A 25,331-nucleotide genomic window follows, 5' to 3' on the forward strand; every position below is an offset into this window, starting at 1 on the left:
AAGGTGGGTCAAAGCTCAGTGATTCTGGTTAACTGGGAGGAGGACTAGTTCGGAGCAGACAACAGTCAGTACAGCCATCTAAGAAGGGCCATGTCATTGGTTTCTAGTGTGTGTTATGGTCCAAAACACTGCTGGGAGTGTCGCCTAAAGCTTACCTCGCAGCATATGCAATACCACAGGATACATGCGGACTGTGATTTGCTTTGGGGCGTGTGTCTGTTGGCGTGTGCACGCACGCATGTGCATGTAGGCTGTGATATGGGGGAGAAAAAGTGAAAATGAAAGTCTCCATTTTTGAATACTGTCACCTAAGTGGATCCTAATTTTATCATTATTGAAGGTCACTTTGATTTCTGGCCTTGAGTGCTGCTTTGATTTTACTCCTGCTTTCCCTCCCACTCTATCCCACACCAGAGGAAACTAAACTTATCTCTCTCTGACCTCAAATCAATCTCACAGGCCTCTCCTGACTGAGCTCCCCGGGCTCCTCTTGAGCGAGGATGATGCAGGTGGAGAGAAGCAACAGGCAGGGCTCTGAGGTTTCACTACCCAGTGGCGGAGACAAGAGTCAGGCCTGGGGACCACACAGGGGAGTGTAGCATTGAATGGACAGACAGGTGGGTACTTAAGGTGGGAGGTGGGTGGTACCAAACTCTGTATTTCTGCCTCTAACTTGGGGGAGGGTGTGTGTCTATAAAAGCCAGAGTAGGGGGCTTCCCTGGTAGCACAGTGGTTGAGAGTCCGCCTGCCGGTGCAGGGGACACGGGTTCGTGCCCCGGTCCGGGAAGATCCCACGTGCCGTGGAGCGGCTGGGCCCGTGAGTCATGGCTGCTGAGCCTGCGCGTCTGGAGCCTGTGCTCCGCAATGGGAGAGGACACAGCAGTGAGAGGCCTGCGTACCGCAAAAAACAAAAGCCAGAGTAGGGAAGAGGTAGGAATGAAGATGTTCTCTAAAGGATGGGCTGAACTTGGACAGAGAGCAATGAAACTTTTAGGCAAGAACCAGCTAGATGGAGGTACATATATATACAATGGAATATTACTCAGCCATAAAAAAGAATGAAATTGGGCCATTTGTAGAGACCTGGATGGACCTAGAGACTGTCATTCAGAGTGAAGTAAGTCAGAAAGAGAAAAACAAATACCATATCCTAACACATGTATATGGAATCTAAAAAAAAAAAAAAGGTTATGAAGAACCTAGGGACAGGGCAGGAATAATAAAGACACAGATGTAGAGAATGGACTTGAGGACATGGGTTGGGAAGGGTAAGCTGGGACGAAGTGAGAGAGTGGCATGGACATATATACACTACCAAACGTAAAACAGATAGCTAGTGGGAAGCAGCCACGTAGCACAGGGAGATCAGCTGGGTGCTTTGTGACCACCTAGAGGGGTGGGATAGGGAGGGTGGGAGGGAGACGCAAGAGGGAGGGGATATCGGGATATATGTATATGTATAGCTGATTCACTTTGTTATACTGGAAAAACTAACACACCATTGTAAAGCAATTATACTCCAGTAAAGGTGTTAAAAGAAACTAAAAAATAAAGGACATGAAAAAGAAAAAATAATAAAATAACTGATTCTTCTGAAAGTGTAGCTATTTGTTTAATTGAACTTTATAAGTAGTTATGACGCAAAATTCAAACTCCTTTATAAGGCATACAGCTTGCATGCAAATATGATACAGAACTGTTTTTAATTAGCACAATCCAAGTTTGTCTCCGTGTTAGTCCTTCTCTCTGCTGCCCCATCCCCTCAAATCTTTAAATCATTAAAGTACTGCTTAATCATTTCTTCACACAGTGGCAGAGGTAAACTTTATTAAAATTGGTCAAATATGACCACAATTGGAATCTTTTACTTCCTGTTTATACTATTTCTTAAAAGCTAGTTAGTTTGCAGGATTGGTCAGTGGGCAGACTTGGGATTCAAACTTTGGGCAGGATCCCTAATATCTATACTTTTCCACTTCCTGTCATCGGAAGCCCTGGTTTGGCGACTGGCTTTACTTTTATCTAAAAGCATTTTACCTACTTGGGTAGCATATAGTTAAAAATCTATACTAGAAACACAAATCTCTGTTGAGATAATAAAAGATTTGCATTCACCCAAGCAAGTGTGTGTTTCTTTTTTCTTCATTTCTCTCTCCTGCAGGCATATCAGCTGTACTTGAAGGATGCAGGGAGCACAGGTTTGTAATCAATGCCAAACGGGGCACACAAGTCGGCACAGTTCCTGGTTACCATGGTTTTAAAATTTCCTTACTTCACTTACAATCACAATCTTTCCCAACACAAATGAAGCCTCGTTCCCATCTGGAATGTTTTATAACTACCAGTTTAGGTCGCCCAACCCCAGCTCTCCTTTGACACCTGTAATGTAAACTAGGCTGGGTTTCTAAGAATAGCAAACAGTGCCCCTCATCCCCTTTCCCTATAGCATCCTGACAAGCTGATGGCCACACAGCAGCTTCCCATCAACATCACGTCAGGGAGCATTCCTCTCATTCAGTGCTCTCCAGACCAAAAGGAGCCCACGGGGAATAAGAATTCTTCCTGAAACAGGGGTGACCCCTACATCTGTATGCTATTAACAGACGCTCCTTAAAGACTGAATTCAGTCTTGGCTTAACAGCATTTCTCAGGGGACATCTCTAGTATTGTGCCAAGAACAGTAATAAAAGCATTAAGAAAAACAGTTGTGGTCATAAAAGTCTCAGCAGCCATCCTTTACTGCAGTTCCCTGTGCCAGGCACTGAGCTAGGCAGAGCCGGGTAGGTATCTCCACTTAGGAGTTTAGCAAAAGCAGTTAACAAAAATCTGTTCAACTGGTTAGTATGCAGAAATGGGATTCAACCTCTGAGGCTGGATTCCCCAAACTTACGCTTCTCTACTTTCTGTGACCAGAAGATCTGGCGTTGAAGACTGGCTTTATACATGCACTAGCTGAACAGTCTTGGGCAAGTCGCTTTACTCCTTTGCGCCTCTATGGCCTCATTTGTGTCCCTATGTCTACCTGTAAAGTGAGAATTCGTTCAATCATTCACACAACTGATGTTTATTATTTACTACGTGCCCAACTTTGATGAATCGCTTGCTTCCCCTCAGAGTGCTTTTACAAATTAAACAGTGTATTTAAAATGCTTTGTCCATCATGAAGTGCATTACAAAGGTCTCAGTCTCTGGGCGTCTCTTATCCATAAAAACTCTGAAGCCAGGAAGAAACTTGAATCCAGAAAAGATCTGAGCCAGCCCTAGTATTCGAAATGATTGTGGATCTCAAGCTCAAGTTTTGCTTCCAGCCTGATCATGACCAATGGAATGATGTAATTTTACTGTTGAAAGGAAATTAAGAAGGTTCATTGCCTCTAACCCCTTCATTTTACAGATGATAACATAGAAATTAAGAGATTTGGTTGAGATCAGACTCCATCAGTGGCAGAGCTGGGACTAGATACCTTTGAATTCCTGGTTTGCCTTCCTTTAAATTTTCTACCTCTTGGTCTTATCCCAAGTAAAAGCCTTAAGGCACTGATAGCTGAGGCAATAAACAAAGACAAGACCCCATCCTCTATGTCACGACAATGTTTTCAAAATTCAAACATCTCTATACCACTCTCATGATTTTTGCCATGTCCACATCACTGATACTATTATTTTCTTAATATTTGTCTTTTTTTTGCGGTATGCGGGCCTCTCACTGCTGTGGCCTCTCCCGTTGTGGAGCACAGGCTCCAGACGCGCAGGCTCAGCGGCCATGGCTCACGGGCCCAGCGCTCCGTGGCATGTGGGATCTTCCCGGACCAGGGCACGAACCTGTGTCCCCTGCATTGGCAGGCGGACTCTCAACCACTGTGCCACCAGGGAAGCCCTAATATCTGTCTTTAAATTAAATTATTTTTCTTTAGATACTGACTACATATAGCCACACCCTAAGCAATGATAGCTATGAAATCATGAGTTTGATGTGTTATTTTAGTTTTTTTTTCAAATTCATACTGAAACAAAAACATAGATTTATTAGAATGAAAAAGGTTCATCCTCTTGCATACTACCTGTGTAGGGACTTAAATCATACTTTTGGGAACACTGCTCCCACGAACCAAATTTTCACAAAGAAACTCGGAGTGAGATGCTGGATTGGGGGTAGATCACAGCCCTCAGACCCCCTGGAGGAGGCCAGGAAGAATGAAGGGCAGAGAGTTGGGGTCATCAGGGCCAGTGTCCACACCTGTCACTACTTTAGGGAATGTGGCAGCTTCATGAATACTGCTTCTTGGTGGAGGCCAAAACAGGGGAAATGTGGCACAGAAGGGACAGCTGTCCTGACTTACCCCACCCCCAGGGCAGCAGTGCAGACATGAACAGAGACTGTATTTCTAAGACCATGATGCTAACTAAGCCCTGATGATTGTCCCTAAACATGCTTCGTGTCAGTTTCTGCTTCTCATTCTTTCCTGCAGGGCAGATTCACAGTGCCTGGCTTTATAAGCCTATCATAACTCTTTCAGAATTACCTTATATAATAAATGTAATTCAGCCTGGGCTGAATTATAACCTGTTCTGGGCTGTGAGAACCACACCTTGACATGAATGGGGATCTCAGCTCTGAGTCAGACCTACCCCAGACCTCTTGAGGGATGGAGGGACAGTGTTGGAGAGGTTTCTGGGGAATAATTTTAAAAAAAGATCAGAGAATCCCCTCTACTGTTTGTCCTGGATGAGGAGAAGTCTCCGTCTTCTCTTGTGAAAATTCTGATCTATAGTGTGAGTGGGTGAGCAGTATCATGTTAGGTCATCAAATCCTTTGACTGAAGGACAAAGATATTTCTATTCAGGAGTCAAATCAGAAAGAGGGAAAGAAATCCTGACATCTCTCTGCTATCGGAGTATCTTTAATGCAATTAGCCTTGAGAGTATCAAAAAGATACTGGAGGGCTTCCCTGGTGGCGCAGTGGTTGAGAGTCCGCCTGCCGATGCAGGGGACACGGGTTCGTGCCCCGGTCCGGGAAGATCCCACATGCCGCAGAGCGGCTGGGCCCGTGAGCCATGGCCGCTGAGCCTGCGCGTCCGGAGCCTGTGCTCCGCAAAGGGAGAGGCCACAACACTGAGAGGCCCATGTACAGCAAAAAAAATAAAAAAGATACTGGAAACCCTGAAAACCTGGAGGTTTTCCAGTTGGGGACAACTAGCTGTGTGGCAGTGGGAAGGAAGAGGTATGTGTAGGCTGAGAAGTCAGCCTTTTGTAGCCTCTGACTTTCAACTTAAGGGGCCAAGTTGGGGATCTCAACTCTGAAGTCATCCCTTTGCAAATTCCCCACAGAGACGGGAGAATCATGTATCGCAGGTGCCATTTACCTCCATGAAGACAGAAAAAGAAGGTTTTTTAGTTGTTCTCTTTAGTGTTTCCTCTATCTCTTCAGTATTCCAGTGATGAAAATGAGACATGACCACAGATAAAACAATACTGAAGGGGAAAATAAACCAGAAAAATTGGTATATGCCCTTTTTGAGACTCATCTAGTCTGCAGGTGAAGGCTCAGACCCCTTTGAGGCTCATCAGCCTTGGCAAGTAAGGCCTTCCATGCTGGCATTTTCTTGGTTCCAAGGACACGGCAAGAAGGAAGGGAGGAACTTCCTAGGGCCCAAGACAGAGTCCTAACCCTGTTTGCAATGATAAACTTGCAGCGTGCAAAGTTTATCATTTTCTGTCATGGAAAAATGACTCTCGCTGGGGAGCAGAGAGTCAGTTTCAGGTCACCTGTCTCAACATCTTGACAAAGGGCAGTGACACTATAATTCCTGCAGCCCAAGGACTTGGGGATCTCTGCGGAATCATTAGTTAATTTAGCTTTGCCTCCATGTCATTAATCACCTAGGCAAGGTGGGAACCTGCTTTTGGAGACTGTATTTTACCAAGCTTTAATTTCTCCCAGACTCAGGATCCCAAGGTTTTAGATTTAAAAACTTTGGAAAGAAAATATTTTCCAAACTTTGATGTCAGTTAGGGGGAGAAGGCAACCTCCAGCTCTTAATCCCCCGCCCTCAGGTGCAAGTGGAGCCTCGGCAAAATCCTGTAAGCTCAGCTGTTGTATCCTCCCTCCTCCATGATTTATTTTCTCCCAGCTAGAAATCTCTAGTTGTATGCACTCTTTAACCCTTATCTTTGGATTTTCCAAGTTTCATGAAAGTGCTACTATTTCCAATGTGAACATAGTTACTTTTCTCTTTCACACTTTTTGGATTATCCTTTTCTGTATTGTGTTATAGGCAGGTGCTAAAATGGATCTTGATTACCTAATATTTACAGTAATAATCCTTTTGGGAGTCTTGAAGTGTTGTCACAAATATTTTATTTTTTCAAGTTAACAAAAACCAAAGTCTAGAAGAGTCAAACTCTTGTTGGTAACCACACTGAGAATTAGGGACCCAACTGTAATAATAAGAGCAGCCAACATTTATTTAGTGCTATGTAAGGGACTCTTTATATACTTGTCTCATTTAATTCTAAAAAGAATCCTGTAAGGCAATTATAGTACTATTATTACCCTTATTTTACAGATGAGGAAAATGTGACACTCAGTGATGAATAAACTTGCCAGGTCATCCATCTAGTAAATGGCACTGGTGAGATCTGAACCAGGCAGTCTGATGCCAAAGTTTGTACTACAAGTAACATTCTTACCCTCCTAGAGCCTGACTTTGAAATGGCGCCATAATTTCACCAAACAGAGATAGGGCAAAGTGTTTTTGATGGCCCACTTCATGGACTTACTGCGATTTTATGACTTTAACCTAAGTTCACCTTAAATTTTGAGCCCGTGCTCTATCCCTGAAGGCCTGTGGGTCTGATGATAAAAGCAAGATACTGTTAAATAAAACTCTGTTTCTTACTGGCCGATATTTTTCTTTCCCAGGACCAGAGAACAAGGCATACCGAGGACAATATCAACTTAGTATCCATTATGTGTTCTCCTCATGCAATACTCCTGACTCAACCCACTTCAGGGGGGCAGTTCTAGAACCTTTTCTGAGGAAGACAATGGGTTAGTGCTGATCTGGTCTCACTGTTCTGTTATTATTTTGAACAAAAAGACATGCTCTTCTGAGTCAGAAGATTACAGTCTGGATATGGAATCGGGAATATTCCAACCAGTTTTCCCAGTGAGCCAACAAGCCATAGATTCATTTATGATATCAGCAGCTGTGCTTACAAGCTAAATTCCACTTTCTCAGTGAAGTATTTCCAAAATTACTTTAGTCATATGTGACTAGTGAAAATATTTGAAGCAGAAAAAAAGAAAGTGTTCCATGGAGACAAACTCTCTAAATGTAATGAAAGGTGAGACAAAGTATGTGATGGAGTTGCTTTGCTTCTAGATAGCAATACCAATGGTAACTAGCTGGTTTTATTACCTTGCCATATGTTTTTCAAAGGATATTTTGGAAATATTTTAAAACCAGATTAAGATTTAGGCAGTAAAAGTAAACCAAAGGAGAAATAAAAGTAGTAGAGACAAGAATTTAGAATATATTTTTTACCCGAAATATTATCTGACAGTTGGAGCTCCTTATGGGTGTTTACTTGGTGTAAGCAAGCTTAGAGGTTTAGCTTAAGTTTAAAGAATTGGGCACAAAAGAAAAAAATGTGAGTGAGGATTTATAATCCATACTCTTGTCAGCCTTGCAGTCCATGTGGACCAAAGATAGGAGCCAGCATGATGGAAAAAGAGAGATGTGGTGTGATTATGGGAGCTTTGACATGAGAATGAGAGTGAAGAGAAGTGGGTGAATTTGGGACCTACTAAGAGTTCAAACCAACAGTTCTCGGTGATGGAAAGAACACCATAGGACAGCATAAGACCAGGGGCCACTTGGATTTTACAGACAAAAGAGAATACCCAGTCTGCAACAAGCTGAGTGACTATAATTTTAAAGTTTGCATACGTAGGAATTGGGGACGATTCGAGTATAACTTGGTGTGCAGTATCAGTTCATCCCTTAAGCATTCACACGGCACCATTCAGTTCAGTTCAGGACGTCACAAACATACTGTAGTCATAGCTTCCACCCTTGAAGAGCGCTGATTTAATAACCCAGACGATCCATATTTAACACATCACATCTCTCTCTCTTTTCCTTTAAAAGCAAAACAAAAACTGAAAAACGAAAATGAAAACTCGTTTCTTCTGCACAGCTGCTTTCGGATGGCTGCGGCTACCACCTGCTTCTCCTTCCATCGGGAAGCTCCACCCCTCAGGCCCAGCTGGCAGCCCTGGGCCTTTGACAACATCCCATGCGGCTCATGTCCACAGCAGGTCTGGAGGCCGTAGGTCCTTCCCAACTTTTCATTTCTACGAATTCAGCTAGGATGGGTACAGTGGAAGCCTGACTTAGGGTCACTCAGGAGAACTGAATCTGAATCCTGGCCTGGTCACTCAATTGAGGACTTAAGTCACTAAACCTCTCTGTGCCTGTTTTGTCACCTACAGCAGAGATACATCATCCAGCTCACCTTGCTGGAATGTTCTGAAGATTAGATGGAGGGCTACCTGTGTGAGTCACGAGCCCAGTTCTTAGAACACGTATATTCTCAGTTAGCCTCATATGAATGTGAATCTCATTCTTTCTGCCTTGGTTAATTCTAATAAACAATTTTTGTGGTATGATAAGCCAACAACAACAACAACAACAACAAAACCCCTGGAAGACTGTCTCTCTTGTGTTCAGTTTATAGTGAAGAGAGCTTAAAGTCAGAGTAGTTAAATGACATGATCTGTCAGTGACAATGGCCAACTGGAAACCAGGTATAAACCGGCCTACGTGTTACCAGTCCTGAACAGTTTACGTACATGTACTCCTGCCAGTTGAATATTCTTAAGTATAATTCTGAACGTGTTCTGCCTCTGATCAAAAGCCTTTGGTGACTACCAATGGCTTGTCAAGTAAAGTAAGTTGCCTCATCCTGTTACTCAGGGTCCTCCAACACTTGTCCTGAAATCTTCCTTCCGGCTTCTTCTGCAATGTCTTCCTCCACACATCCTGAGACCCATCCTGGGATCCATAGGCTACTTGCCATGCTGTGTACATGCGACACTGTAAACTCCACAAGGGTGGCGACTGTCTCATTCATGGCCAAATCCTCACTGTCTAGCCAGATGCCTGACTCACAGTGAGAGCTCAGTAAGAGTTCGTTGAAGATGGTGGGCAGTCTTCATCATGATAAACACAGTAACAATGATAATAGCAATCACAATAGCAAAATAATAACAATAATGATGATGTTGATGATAGTGGTAAATAATAGTAAAATAACAAGCATAGACATCAACAGAGTCATAGCTCAACAGCCACTATGCTGTACATAGACCCTCGCCGGGTCTCTCCGGTGAGGGTGTGGTGAGTAGTGAGATCAGTTACAGGGGTATTTAGTTTCTTATCTCAATTAAACTTTTTAATAACCCCATCATTTGGAGACTACCCTTATCCCATTTTATTGGTGAGAAGACCAAGGCTCAGAGAGATTAAATAGCTTCCCTGGTACTGGCTGATTGCCTCTTTCATACATTTATCCAACAAGTGTCATTTCAAGTCTACCATGTGTCAGGCTCTGTCTCAGGGGTTGGGGATGTAACCTACATCTTCCCGTTTGTGAGCACCGTCTTTGCTTTCATGGAGCTGACAGTCTAGTGGCAGAAAGCAGACACCTACTCACCAAATAAATGAGATAATGTCAGAAAGTGGTAAATGATTAAAAGGAAAGTAAAGCAGGATAAAGGGATCCATGGTGATGCGATTACCGTTTCAGACATGGGTATGAGGAAAGGCTCCTGAGGAGATGACAGCTGAACAAAGTCCTTCCTGATGAAAAGGAGCGAACCACTGAAGACCCAGCAGGAAAATGTTTCAGGCAGAGGGAATGGTAAGTGCAAAGGCCCTGGGGCAAGAGTGTCTGCGGTCTGTTCAAGAAGCGGTAAGACTGCAGTGTGTTTGCTGGTGAAAGTGGAAGCAGGTGAGAGCACTGAGGCAGGGTGGGTTCCGAGTGTGCTGAGCACCGCAGGCATGACACAGACTTCAGCTTTTACTCTGATTCAGAAGGGCAAGCAAATGGAGTGTTAGAGCTGAGGAGGGACAGGATCTGTCCTGGGACGCGCAGGCTCAGCGGCCATGGCTCACGGGCCCAGCCGCTCCGCGGCATGTGGGATCCTCCCGGACCGGGGCGCAAACCCGTGTCCCCTGCATCGGCAGGCGGACTCTCAACCACTGCGCCACCAGGGAAGCCCTGTCCTGGGTTTTGAAAAGGGTCGCTCCGGCAAGGGTGTGGTGAGTAGTGAGATCAGTTACAGGGCTATTAAAGTCCCACATGTGAGAGAGGACCGAGGGGTGAGGGGAAATTGGGTTCTGAGGGACCAGATGCAGCGTATATGAGAGATCAAAGACGTCTAGCATTATCCCACAGTTTCTGAGGGAGGACTGGATGGAGGGGTGAGGAAATCAGTAATTCATCTGATCCATATGACATCTGAAATGCCTAAGAGCCACCCAAGTGGAGACCATGAGTTAGCTGACAGCTGGGTGTCGACATGTATTTAGTTCAATGAAACAAAACAGGGACAGAATTTTACATCTCCGGGCTATCAGCATGTGGATGGCATTTTTTTTTTTAATTTATTTTGTATTTGTTTTTTACATCTTTATTGGAGTATAAGTGCTTTACAATGGTGTGTCAGTTTCTGCTCTATAACAAAGTGGATCAGTTATACATATACATATGTTCCCATATCTCTTCCCTCTTGCGTCTCCCTCCCACCCTCCCTAACCCATCCCTCTAGGCGGTCACAAAGCACGGAGCTGATCTCCCTGTGCTATGCGGCTGCTTCCCACTAGCTAGCTATTTTACGTTTGGTTTAAGTCACGAGACGTGATGAGGTCATCTCAGGAGTGAGTGTGGGGAGAAGAGAGCGTGCGTGTGGAGAGCTGGGAGAGCGGAAGGCAATGTTGGCCCTGGGGTGCTGCAGTGTAGGAAGGTGAGGGGGTGAAGTAAGGCGACAGACACTGAGAAGGAGCAGTGTGACGAACCAAGAGAGACTGTCCTGGAGGTCAAGTGGAAACGGTGCTTCAAGAGGAGGGCAGTGACCGTCCGTGTCAAACGCTGCTGCTAGGTCGGGTACGCCAGGACTAAGAATTAACCCTCAGAGCTGGCAGTGTGGAGGGTACCAGATAGCCCGACCAGAGCAATTTCCGTGCTTGCAACTGCCGGCTGGATTCTGCACCCAGGTAGGTGCAGCACACAGGCGCCTGAACCTCCCCTGCCCTGTCCTCTCCTCGGGCCGCAATTCCCTTCATCTCCTACAACTCAGTTCATGTGCTCCCTCTATCATGAAACCTTCCCTAATCCCGCCAGTCAAATCTAACTCCCATAACATTTACCTTGTTTTTGAATTATTTATTGGTGACTATGTCTGGATATTTGTTGAATGGATAAGTCCTTGGATTATAGAAATATGCTATGTGAACTCATACAGAATAAGACAATATGCTCAACAAAAGTGCAGTATGATTACTGCCACTATTAAGGCAGCACAAGAGTCTCTAAAACAAAAACATCTGCAGATAGTCACCTGGGAGCACAGTGTCACAGGGTGCTGCCTAGTCTGCTGGGCTGATGGTGGAGCAGTGCGGCAATGCTGGTGCTTAAAGAAGACCCAGTGGTGGTTTAAAGGATTTGGGCTCTGGGCCCAGCTTTACCACTGGGCGGTGTAACCCTGGGTGAGTCACTCCAAACTTCTGGGACGCAGTTTCTTCACCCTTGAAATGAATAGCTTGTATCACTTCTGCTCAAAGATCCTCCCACCCACCCTGGTTCATTCTCAGATCAGAAACTGAGTGGTGTTAAGAGTTACTTGTGTCCTTTCTTTTTACTTAAACTGTAAAATCTCAGAGGACAGGTCTTACACTTATTAATACTTCTTTGCATCAAGCACCGGGTCCTGGTGGATGCACAATAAATATTCTTCGATTTAAAAGATCATAAGGGATGAATCCCCTTGGGTCTATGAAATGTACACTGGCCATGCTCAGTGATCTCCCTCTGACCTGTCACACCTTCCTCTCAAGTCAATCAATCTTTCCTTCATTCATTTACCCTGGAGTTCCTACTGGGGGCCATATTCCCTAGAACTATAAAGTTCTGGTTCATGACCCAGCTCTGTCACTAATTTTGTGTCTCTTAGCCCTGCTGGCTTTGAGTCGAGGAAATCAAGACACATGGTCGAAAACACAAGCCAGAACAGTGGAACAGGGCTGTCTTGGATAATCTAGCCCATGAAACTGAGGGACTTGGAAAAAGTAGTAGGTTACGCCACATTAGGGAGTCTCTTGCATGCCAAGCTCAGAATTTGTGCTCAGTATATTGATCCACCATGTCTACGGTATCCTGGAGGGGGCAGAGGGTGGAGGAAGGGAAACCAGTTAGAAAACTGAAAAAGTAGTGCAGGTGGTGGGTGAGGTCTGAACTAGGAAAGGGAAGAGATGGGGCCACTGCCTCAAGCCTGTTCTTGGATGGCACCTTTGTTAGGGACAGACCTGAGGACCCTAAGTCAACACCCACTGCCCTCCAGGTACCGAATCCATTCTTGAGATATTCCCTGCATGCTGGCAGCATGGAAAGTATCAGACAGAAAGTGGGGATGTGGCAGAAAGTAAAGACAGAAAGTACACATCTAAACACAGCGTGCTAAGTACTGGCCGGAGGTACAAACAGGGCGCTAATGGGGATGGGGCTACGCAGAGGAAGCTATGTTTGGACTGTGAGTGCCGGATTCCCTCCTTTTGCCTCTCCAGATCCACTCTCCAACTTTCTCCACTTTGCTCTCTGACTTGTCCTCCAGGAGGGTGAACTGTATGCACCACAATGGGCTTCCTTGTCCTTGGCTTCTGGCTGCATATCAGAGTAGCGGGGGAGAGGGAGGGCAGAGCATAGATTCCCTTCACTCCCAGAGGTTAACCTTGAGTTAGTTGTGTCCCTCCCCCAAGAGTCCCGACTCCTCCCAAGGTGGTCTATTCTACAAGACCCTCCTTCTGCGTTCTGGTTACTATTCTCTCCTCCTAGGTCTGACTCTTGACAGCTCTGCAATTATGATCCCCTGTGGTTTTCTTATACACCACCAGCTGCACCTTTGTAATTCATTCCTTTAGCCCAGTTTGATTGCATCTCTCTCTCTCTTGTTGGGACTCTCACTGATATACACTGGGCCTTTGAAATAAGACTTGGCAATTCTTTGGGACCTTATCCCTTAGTAAACTGTGAGCTCTTCCATGAGGAGTTATGTCTTGTTAATCTGAGCTCTGTTTCTCCCCACCTCCACCGTTTACCAGAGTTTCCATTCATAATGGTTGTTTATCAATTATTTGTTAAAAGATGTTAATTTCTCCTCAGTCACAGCCATTTCTTTGACCCCAGCTGGTGCTGTGTGGCTCAGTCCCAAATACTCCCCTCTGAGTCCATGGCCCCTGGCAAGATGACTCAGGTGAGGGCCTAAAGCTCCATTTCCCCCTTCACCTGCTGGCTGCTCTCACCTCACTGTTTCTTAATCAAGAGGCCAAATGTTCCTACTAAGGCCTTTTCCTGCCCAATGCCCTAAAGTTTCCAGACTTCACCTCAATGTCAGATGCATGTGACCTCAGAAAAGACCCTAAATCTCTCTCTATCATAATTTCCAAGACTGCAAAACCAAGATAAAAATAATACTAACTTTACAGGGTTGCTGGGAGAATAAAAACAAACGTGACATTCCACAAAAGTTGTTGTCTTTCCCATGAAATACATCAGTGACTCTAAAGAATAAGCACATTCTCTCCACCCCCCCGCCCTACTTTCTTTGACTGTTTCCATGAGGTAAACACTGCATTAATACACCGAGCAAAATCAGAATAACAACTGACATTTCCTGAGTACTTACTCTCTGCCAGGAACTATTCTAAGCACTTTATATGTCATTTCATTTAATCTCCACAAGAACCATGTATGATACAGCTTTCTTTATCCCTATTTTACAGATGAGGAAAAATAAGGGCACCTTGATGAAGTAATTTGCCCAAGGTCAGAAGCCAGAACTGAAACCTAGGAAGCTCAACCCAAAGCCTTTGCTTAACCAGTCCCATTGGTTTACATACATGAAGACATATGTGAAGACAAATTATAAAGATTGGCCACAATTAATGAACTATCATGGGGAAATTATTAAGAGACTAAAAGTAAAGTTTGCACTTTGTGGAAATTCTTAGGAATTATAATTCAGCTAGGTGTTGCACTCCAAAATCAAACTTAATCCATTGTGTTTGGTTAACTGAACGGCATTCTTAGCACCTCAATGTCATCAAGGCCACGTGGTCTAGCCAGAGACTCACCTGAACTTAGCGCATGCTCCACTTCCTGCATGATCACCCCGGGGGGAGCAGTGGTGGTCTCCGTGTCTATCAGCATACAGGTCACTCTGGGGGGCACAGTTGCTTGGGCCGTGGTCTCAGTGGGCACTGTCTCGGCAGGGGCATGTGAAGTGGCTATGTGGCCAGAGATGTGCTCCTCCGCTGGGGGCTCTGATGCGGTTAGAGCTCCTGTGGGCTTGGTGCTGGCCTCAGCAGAGTTATGGTTGGTGCTCACAGAGGCAGAGGGAACCTCCTCTGGTGGTGAGGTTGATGGGGGTGAAGGTGATGAGGCTGGCGCTTGAGGGGAGGTGAGTGCGGGAGACTCAACGGGGGGCTGCGACCCTGTAGCTGCCACGCTGGCCTCAGGAGTGTCTGAAGTGTGTTCCTCGCGCGTGGGTGTTAAGTGGACCCCACCGCTTGTTGGTGAGGCGTCTGTGTCTGTGCCCTCCCAGTTGGAGGCTGGGCTGGTGGGTTCCTCTTCTCTGGGCTCTGTGGAGACGTTCTTGGCGGATGGAGATGTCCGGGCCGATGCTGTATCTGGGAGGACCGAGTTGCTGGGTGTTCCACCGGTAGGGGAGGCGGGAGGGCTTTGCGGAGAGAAGGCCGTTGGTGGGCTGCTCTTTGCCGGAAGAGAAACAGGCGAGAGGGCTGATTCAGACGCGCTCTGTAGCCTCAGTCCTGTAGAAAAGCCAGTACAAAGGTGGTTAATGTGTGAAAACCTGCGCGGTGAGGCCGTTTTACAGTATTTTCACGTCTTTCTCATTTTACACTGTGCCTCTGTAATTGTGAAGGTGACTTTAAAAATATTTTCTTCCCACTGTTGCTCTCTCCTCCCTTGGTGACTATCACTAGGAACCAGCCTGTAGGCTCTGCAGGAGCAATTAGTGGATCGGTCAACACAAGTCCAGCCAGTACACAGCATGAACTAACCTTGTCTTCTGCTTGCTGAAAGCCCTGCCCTTAAAAACCGAGACACTCTGAGGAACTGATTTTATGAGAATTGGCCTGGACAGTCGAGGGAGCTGTTGCACAATGCTTGCGGGGATGCCCAGCCTGTGTGATGGGTGTGGGGAAAAGGCATGGTTGGTGAGTGCAAAGCCAACCCCTCACTGATTGGCTCGTCCCTGTCAGAGGAGCTCATTGATTGGCTGTTCCCTGCCATAGGAGCTCACTGATTGGTTGCTCCCTGTTAGGGTTGTGAGCTCCGCAACCTTGCACAAGGATGCAAGGGTTATGGGCTTGTCCACCAGGGTGAATAAAGCTGTGAACACATTTCCTATGGAGGAGTAAAGGGGGAGGTCCCAGATTAAAAGCTGAGAGGAAGAAGGAATCTGAAGTTTGGAAATATTTTCTTAGACTCGAACCTAGTTCTCCCAAATTCTAGCTTGGTGTCATGCCATCATGTCATTTCGCCAAATATTCTCTTTCATATTTTGTAAAATTTAGAGTTAGTTTCCTTTCTTCATTCCTCCCTAACTCCATTTACCCATTCAGTTTCATTCATTCATTCATTCGTTTATTCATTCAAGTATTTAATAAATGGCTTCTATGTACTAGAGCACTCTGCTAGACCCTGAGTTTATGATTTCACTTTTTATGTAACACATCTCTTGATTGCCTCTCCACACCCCTCACTATTCCCCAACTAGCTTTTCCTCTAGTCATTTCCATCTCAGTGGATGGCAAGACCTATCAGTTACTCAGTTGAAAACCCAGATATCATCCTTAATGCATCTCTTTCCCCAATCCATCAGCAAATCATGATGACTCTACCTTAAAAGACATCCCGATCCAATCTCTGCTCATCACCTCCCTTATTATCTCAACATCACCTGAGCCACCAGTCACTTGTCTAGACAACTGCCACAGTCTCTTTTTCTTTTTTTCTTTTTTTTTTTTTTTTTTTGCGGTACGCGGGCCTCTCAGTGTTGTGGCCTCTCCCGTTGCGGAGCACAGGCTCCAGACGCACAGGCTCAGCGGCCATGGCTCACGGGCCCAGCCGCTCCGCGGCATGTGGGATCTTCCCGGACCGGGGCACGAACCTGTGTCCCCTGCATCGGCAGGCGGACTCTCAACCACTGCGCCACCAGGGAAGCCCTGCCACAGTCTCTTAATTGGTCTTCTAGCTTCCAGATTTCTTCCTTTCAGTCTACTTTTCACATGGCAGCCAGTATAATATTTTAAAGTGGCAGATCAGATTAACTGACCAAAACCTTCCCAAGGTTGTGCTTAGAACAAAATCCACAACTACTCCCCTATGTCATCATCCCATGTTCTCATCATCATTCTAGTTGATCTCTACTCAAATATCAGCTCCTCCGCAGAGGAGCCTTCCGCAGACAGTACTAACCAAAGTCATTCCTACTCCTTCCCCTTATTTTTTAAAAGATTTTTTGATTTTCTATTGTTAAAATATACATAACATTTTAACCATTTTTAAGTGTACAGTTCATTGGCCCTAAGTACATTTTCACTATTGTTCAACCATCACCACCAACCATCTCCAGAACTTTTTCATCTTCCCAAACTGAAATCCTATACCCATTAAACAATAATTCTCTATTCTTCCCTTTCCCCAGCTCCTGGAAACCACTATTCTACTTTCTATCTCTACGAATATGACTGCTTTAGGTACCTCATATAAATAGAATCATACAATATTTGTCCTTTTGCTTCTGACTTACTTCACTTATTAGCAAAATATTGTCAAGGTTCATCCATGTTACAGCACATGCCAGAATTTCCTTCCTTTCTAAGGCGAAATAATATTCCATTGTATGTATACACCACATTTTGTTTATACATTCATCCACTGATGGCCACTTGGGTTTCTTCCATCTTTTGCCTATTGTGAATTATGCTGCTCTGAATATGAGTGCACAAATATCTGTCTGAGACCATGCTTTCAACTGTTTGGGGTCTATATACTCAAAAGTGGAATTGGTGGTTCATATGGTAATTTTATTTTATTTTTTTAAATTTATTTATTTTTATAAATTTATTTATTTTATTATTTATTTATTTATTTATTTAGATTGTGTTGGGTCTTTTGTTGCTGTGCACGGGCTTTCTCTAGTTGTGGTGAGCGGGGTCTACTCTTTGTTGCAGTGCACGGGCTTCTCATTGTGATGGCTTCTGTTGTTGCGGAGCACGGGCTCTAGGCACATGGGCTTCAGTAGCTGTGGCACACGGGCTCTAGAGCACAGGCTCAGTAGTTGTGGCGTACGGGCTTAGCTGCTCCGCAGCATGTGGGATCTTCCCAGACCAGGGCTTGAACCCGTGTCCCCTGCATTGGCAGGCGGACTCCCAACCACTGCGCCACCAGGGAAGCCCCATATGGCAATTTTATGTTTAATTTTTTGAGGAACTCTCACACCCTTTGCTCATTTTTATTTTTCATAAAATAAATAAAATAGTTTCTTCTTGAAACTACATATTATTTATTTGCCTGTTTTACCTCTCTTCTACCAGAATGTAAGCTCCATGAGGGTACAGGGACCTGGTCTTATTTATTGCTGTTTCCTCCAAGCCTAGAAGAGTGCCTAGGTCATCATAATTGCTCAGTAAGTACTTGAGGAAAGGAGGAAGGAAGGGGGGAAGGAAGGAAGGAAGAGAGGGAGGGAGGGAGGAAGGAAGGAGAGAGGAAAGGAGAGTAAGGGACATAAGGAGGGAGGTAAAGAGGGAGCGTGGAAAAATGAATTAACTTAGGAACTTTATTTAAAACAATACCCCAGTATTTCTCTACTCCCTTCAACACATCACTTAGTATGGCCACATCCATCATAGCTGCCTGGGGGCTGGCTGCCTACCTGGTGTTATTTGAAGGCAGGAAACTTGCTTAAAATGTCAACCTCTGTCCTTCCACCACAACATACACTGATGCCTGATGTCTTGTTAGGTCTTCAACTATTGAACTCTCCAAACTCTGAGGAGATTTCCTTGGGGGCAGCATATAGGTAACAGCCAAACATGATCAAGATTCATAAGGGGGAAAAAAATGGGCCAGATTTTAGCACAGAGGAAGGGAGAAAAGAGGAATGCAGAGGGATGTAAGCATTTGGGATGAGATCTGCTCACTTCTTAATAAATATTGTATGGGGACTGTGGAATGCAAAAATATACAAAGTCATTTTCAAATGACATTTAGAAAAGTCACAGAAGAGATGACATTTGAGTTCATTCTGAAAGGATGAGACTACACAAGATGCCATTAAAGTGTATGATATTCAGGGCGACACCTGCATTGTCACTTCCAGTGGAGCTAAAAGCTGTACTATGGAAATCATTAGAGTGCTGAAAATGACATGCTGCAAGAATTAGTTTTGTGGCTGGAGACATCCATTTTCTTGTTTAATTCTGACTCGTATACTTTTATAACTCCTACCCTTCCTGCTTCCAAAGAGGACTGAGGTGGTCATTCCGTGGCTACCTATTTAGTACTTATTTAAAGTACTTTGCAGTCTCGTTCAGATAATTCCGACTCCTAACAAACAGCAATGCATAGAAATTGCAGGACAACGCTGCTCATCTTCACTTGGACAAGGCATTAAAAGCTTCTGCTTTGCCTGTTTGATGATACATTCCATATTGCTCTAAGTACATGAGGGCTGGTCTTCATGAAGATATCCAAGGCTCAGGCACCATGACTTTCATCATGAAGATATCCAGGCTCGGGCGCCATGAAGATATCCAAGGCTCAGGTGCTATGACTTTCATCATGAAGATATCCAAGGTTCAGGTGCCATGACTTTCATCATGAAGATATCCAAGGCTCAGGCACCATGAAGATATCCAAGGCTCAGGCGCCATGACTATCCTAGAGAATGCTTGCTGTCCTAGTTGGCTCAGGCTGCCAGAACAAAGTACCATAGACTAGGTGGCTTTAACAATAGAAATTTGCTTCTCACAGTTTGGAGGCTGAGAAGTCTGATGTGGGCCAGTTCAGGTTCTTGTGAGAGCGCTCTGTTCCTGGCTTGTAAGTGGCAACCCTCTAGCTGTGACCTCACATGGCCTTTCCTTGGTATGTGCTTGGGGGAGGGGGTGGTGAAGAAAGCCCTCTGGTGTCTCTTCTAATAAGAACACTAATCTCATGATGTGGGCCCCGCCCAAAGCTCCATCTCCAAATGCCATCCCATTGGTTTCAACACTGAGAATCACTGAGATAGCCTGAGGAAATATCATTTCTGCTTTATCATAGGTAGGACCCGTGTTTCCACAGGACTACCAAATTGATTAACTCAAACAGCTAAGGATATATCCCAGGATTTCAAAAAATTTTTTAGAGCTAGAGAGGGTCTAAGTGATGCATGATTACAGCCCCTCATTTGATAAATGAGGAAACAGACACAGGTAGGGGAAGTGATGTAACTGACCTTACACATCTAAGAGAAGAAGTTGGGCAGTGTTGCCTGGAAAGAATCACATGTAGAGACACGGTCAGAACTAGAATTCCTCACCAGCACACTGTGCCCAGCCTCAAAAAGGCCAGTAGAACGTACTTTAGCAACCACCATTATAGAATAAGCAAGGAGGAGCCCATGTGAGACTGCACAGCTAAAGAAGTTAAAATAAGGTACCAACAAGGACCTACTGTATACCACAGGGAACTATACTCAACATTTTGTAATCACCTATAAGGGAAACGCATCTGAAAAAGAATAGGTATATGTATAACTGAGTCACTTAGCTGTACACCTGAAACTAACACAATATTGTAAATCAACTATTCTTCAAATAAATCACTAAAAGTAAAAATAGACAAAACCAACCCCCCTGCAAAATAATGTAGTGCCTCATACACCTTCCCACCCAAAGTAGAGCTACTTTCTGAAGAATTAGTTCTAATATTTCCTTGAGAACATGGCAGAGTAGGTAGAATAAAGAAATTGAACCCATTAACCGCTAAATTAGAGGTGACTTTACCAGACACGGTGTCCCTGCCCAGGCAGTGACAGGCTCACGTGCCTGAAATGGAGTGACTCAAAGAAGGAAATCTCTCACACTTGGCCCAAATGAGAGATCTAGGGGTATAAGGGCCAAGTTAATCTGAAATTCCTCCTTGTAAATTTACAATTGGAAGTCTTTCCTGAAGTTTGGTCAAATTAAAGCCTTTACGTTGCAAGCATAGCTGCCAGATTGTTGCTCAGAAGAAAAGCAGATTCTTAGGTGGAGAGAAAACTATTTGTTTCCATGTGTACTATCCTTTGATACGTGAAAAAAACCAGGTCTGGCTTGAGTCCGGGTTTCTTGCCTTGCTAGGAAGAGAGATTTGGGGGCTGATGGCTGGGACAGGTAGGCGAGTTCTCCCAGTGCTGAGGGGAGTTACAGGATATTCCAGGGTGGAGAGTCTGCGTTCTCTGCATGTGCTCTTGCCTCCTGCCCAACTGGGTGTCAGGAAGATAGGTAGGTCTGCAACGTTGGCAGCTGGTGGATAATGAGTGCCCTGAACTGTCACTTCCTCCTGGGTTTTGTGAGCAGCAAACTGGGTCAGTGCCAGAGTCCCAGATGGCCTGATTACCTGTGTTGCTCACCTGTTCTCTCCCCCTAATCCCCCACAGCATGTCCTCTCCTGCCCTTGGCTTGTCAAGTGCCTGAGAAAACATGTGACAAAGCTTTGGCAAATTCGGTGAAATTCGATCAAAACACAGTCAAGCGCTCTCCTGGGCGGCCAAGTCAGCCCGAGTGGTGCCTTGGCCTGCGGTCTCGGGGGATCATGCCAGGCCTGCCTCGCAGAGGCCCGACAGCTGCTGAAGGTCTGCACGCTAAGGAACTGCTAACGGTCAAGGCCACCTGGACCATGTCACTCCCCTTTGAGGGTGGAGGGGAGGAAAGGAAGCCTGCACAGAGGATAAAACTTCGTATCCCCACTGAGGCCTAGAAGGCTCTTTGTGATCCAAGCCCAGTGTTGCCTCTTCAGCCTTGCTCCCCACCAGATCCCAGAACAAACCAGCTTTTTTTTTTTTTTTTTTTTTTTTAAGGAAAACCAAAACAGTTTCTTCATAAATTAATGGTGTCCACATCAGATGGGGGTAAAAATCAGCTTCTGTTTCATATCTATTGTATTTCCAGTCTGATAAAATGACAAACACATAGAACAGTGAGAAGCTGTCAGCAGGAGAAATGGGAGAGAGACAATAAAATCTGGAACAGAGAAGTGATTATAAAATTATTTCTAAAACATACAGGAAGAAAGAAGGTGATTACCATTAATTGTGACTTGGCTATATCAGGCGGACTCTCAACCACTGCGCCACCAGGGAAGCCCCAAACCAGCTTTCTATTGTACTCTAGTCCTTCTGCCTCAACAGTTTTCCCTCTTACACCTGCCTGAGTTACTCCTATTCGTCCTTTAGTGTTAGCTTACGGGCCTTTGCTGATTCTTTTGCTAAATCCACCCCCCTCCTCCAGCCTCAACCCTTTATGTGCTCAGAGCACCTTGTATCTTAACTTCATAGCACTGAAATTGGCACGTAGCTAGGTAATCACTTATGGGAAGATTTGTTTAATGCATGCCTCCCCCTTTAGACTCTAAGATTCACATGGAGCGGGGACTGTAGTGGATTTGCTCACCACATATACTCATTGTCTGATCCACAGTAGGAATTCAAATATATACCTATATATGAATGAGAGAATGAGCTGAGGACTCTATGAAGGGCACTGTGCTGACCACTTTCTATGCATCATCTCTTCAATAGTAATATCCATTGTTATCTTGGTTTCACAGATGACAAAACAGAGGATCAGAAAAGTTAAGCAACCTCCTTAAGGTCACACAGCTAGGACATGGCACAGCTGAAGCTTGAACCTGAAACTGTCGGGCTCCAGGCCAACCTTATAACCATCCCACTGTATTGTACTGGGAAATGCAAGGGTGTTTTTGAAGTCTGGGCCCCATGTTTGTAAGGTAATCAAGCACCAGTTTTCCTCTGTCTCCCATAATACATTCTCTAGTGTGGGCCAATAGAGTGGGCTTTAAAAAAATTACCCGACCATGTGAACGCTTTTATTCCCTTTTATCCTGCTGTAGGCTCCATAATGGATGGCCTCAGGATAAATTCCAAACTCCTTGGTTCAGCACATAACACCTTTTATGATTTCCCAACCCCACCCTTCATGAGCCTTGCAATTCTAGCAATCTGAATCAGCGTGTATTCCTGAACTATCTGCTGTCTCCCTCCCTGCATTTGCATCTGCTGCTTTTCCCACCTTGACTCCTCTCTCCCCAGCCCAGTTCTGAGAACTCTGGAGCCTCACCTCCTCTGTGAAGATTCACCAACCTGAAACAGCCTTTCTTCTCTGTGTGGCCACAGCACTAATTGTAGCACACATTATCCTGAGCCATTTCTCCCCATGCTTGTCTCCTATCAGGCTGGGAGCCCTAATAACAGGGACTGCAGCTTATTGTTTGTGTCTTAGTGCCTGGCACAGAGAAAGTGCTCCATAAATATTCATTCAGTAAAAACATGGATTTTTCTACCCTTTGTAAAACAGAAATATTCTCTGGCTTATATGCTGGGCCATGATGGCAGAAATGCATCTTCCCTTTGATATGTCTGTACGTTCCATAAAAACTACCAGCTAATAGGATATTTTGGACCAGTCTCTAAACATACTTTTGCTATTTTTGCTCACTTGTTTCCACTTCGGAAACTGCAGGGATTTCTTCTCTCTGTGCATGATATAGACCAGAGTCACCAGCTATTGAAATGCTGGCCATCAATCAGTCGGCCTAAACACAGGCAGGCCTTACCATCCCTGCACTGAATGGACTAAACTTCAGCAAGTATTTAAGAGAGGGAGAGAGTACAAAATAATCTTAAAATGATATGTATACTTGAACATAAAAGCTAGGTCTTAATGTTGTTTAGGTTGAGTGAAGCCACTGTTTGGGACCCTCACACTTAACCAAAATTCCCCACGTTGCATTTGGTTGGGCTGCTAAGGGCACTCCAGAAGGTTCACCTAACATCTGCAAACCCATTACTAATCAGAGTCTGGTCCAACCATATGGCATTTGAAAGCCCTCATAGGTCTAGACAGAATGTGCATGCCCCAAAGCCATCAAACTGTGTTTAAGAAGACACTTGTTCAAAGCAGAAGAGCCATATCCTCCTGAGTGTTTTGTTGATGGAAATGAGATCTAATTCTAGTCCAAAAAGAGGAAAAGACCTGTTTTCCAGCCATCGAATCAGAACGGGCAGAACTGGTGTATGGCTCAATTTCTCTGTGGGTGAAATCAGGACTCATGATATCATCAGGCTCCCTGTGGAGGCTGTGAGTGCTAATGAGAAAATAACATTTGTGAAGAATGTCATGCTTCCTGGGGAAAGGAAATACACCATTTTTTTTCTTTTCACCAGAAGCAGCAACTGTCTTTGTCAGTCAGATGCCCCCCCAAAACTCATTATCTTTAAGTTGGAGGCTGACTGTGGTGGCCGGCCTCAGGAGGAGGCTTTGCTGAGCAAGGATGCCAGCAGATACCTGAAATTCTGGAGGAACCACATTGGGGCTTCTCTGGGTGGGGCAGTGAAGAGAAAGAGGATGTAGGGAGGGTCAGTATCTTCTCTTCGGCTGCTTTGAGGTTAAGGTGGATGTGGGCGTAAGCCATGGGTAGTGAGATGGGAGAAGATGACCTAACGCCTCCTTCAGGATGCAGGGGATCTTCTGAACCAGTGTTAGGTTTTGCAGTGGGCCCAGTCCCAACGTGTATGGGGTCCAGGGCAAGAGTGTACACAAAGGCCCACAGTGAGGATGTGTAACTGTTACAGATTCACAGCCTGTGCTCCATCTAGAGCCCTGCAGCCTTCGGAAGACGGGGATCCCTCTGGTGACTGGAGACTAAGGGGACCAGGGACGTGCTGGGGCAGCGCAGGCCAAAGCCGGGCCTGGGACCACCTGAACCCAGGATGGAGACTGATCCGGTTGAAAAGGAAAAAAAAGGCTTTGTGTTCGGGTGTCATAAAATGCAGCAGTCGCGGGGCTTCCCTGGTGGCGCAGTGGTTGAGAGTCCGCCTGCCGATGCGGGGGACACGGGTTCGTGCCCCGGGCCGGGAAGATCCCATATGCCGCGGAGTGGCTGGGCCTGTGAGCCATGGCCGCTGAGCCTGCACGTCCGGAGCCTGTGCTCCGCAACGGGAGAGGCGCAACAGTGAGAGGCCCGCGTACCACAAAGAAAAAAAAAAAAAAAGCAGCAGTCTCTTGCCTGGTCGAAGGTCACACCCCTTCCTTCCACTCCACCTCCCACAGGCCCAAATCACAGTCAAGTCATTTCTTATACCCTGAAGCCCTGGAAAGCACCAGAACTTAAGAAAGTCCAGAGTATCGGTCTGCTTTGACTCTGAACCGTTTCCTTCAGAGGATGTTTTTGAAGCTTAGAATTGCCCAAAGGGCTGAGGCAGCCCTGATGCCTTCTCAGCCCCACTGCCTTGTCAGCCTAAATGCCCTTGTCCATTTCTTGCCTCACTTTGTCTCCAGCTCAGTGGGTGCACCATCCATGCCTTCTTGTTACACGAAGAGCCGGAGCTCTTTAGGTGGTCAGCTCCATGGAAATCTGCCTTTGGCAGGACAGTTCTTGGGGGCATTCCCAGGCTGATGCATCCTGGCATTCTGACCGGTGAATCTGTAGGCAATTTGACTACTAACAGGATAACGCCCATGAAATGCAGAGAGATGTTGTATTCCTGTTTGCCTCACCACCAAAGTCCACCACTGATCACTTAGGAGTCAGGCAAGAGGGCAGGGATGGCTCCAGTGCAAACACATCTCCAAGACTGGGAATATGACACAGGAGATTTCCTGTGCTGCAGGAGAGGGCCGCGGGGGATTTCTGAGAGAAGAGGAATGACCCATGATATTGGTGGGCCTCCTTTCCCTGCCTGCCAACATTTTCTTCTAAG

General features: G+C 45.4%; 1 protein-coding gene across 1 annotated transcript in view; it reads right to left on the reverse strand.

Annotated features, from left to right (window-relative positions):
- PARM1 (prostate androgen-regulated mucin-like protein 1) overlaps window positions 1-25,331 on the reverse strand; it is a 106,903-nt gene that overhangs the window by 18,655 nt on the left and 62,917 nt on the right. The window contains exon 2 of the mRNA XM_007463204.1: window positions 14,416-15,111. Within this exon, the coding sequence (XP_007463266.1) occupies window positions 14,416-15,111 (696 nt within the window). The remainder of the gene's footprint in view (window positions 1-14,415; window positions 15,112-25,331) is intronic.

Source organism: Lipotes vexillifer, unplaced genomic scaffold, assembly GCF_000442215.2.
Source record: "Lipotes vexillifer unplaced genomic scaffold, Lipotes_vexillifer_v1.1 scaffold872, whole genome shotgun sequence".
NCBI classification, from domain to species: domain Eukaryota; kingdom Metazoa; phylum Chordata; class Mammalia; order Artiodactyla; family Lipotidae; genus Lipotes; species Lipotes vexillifer.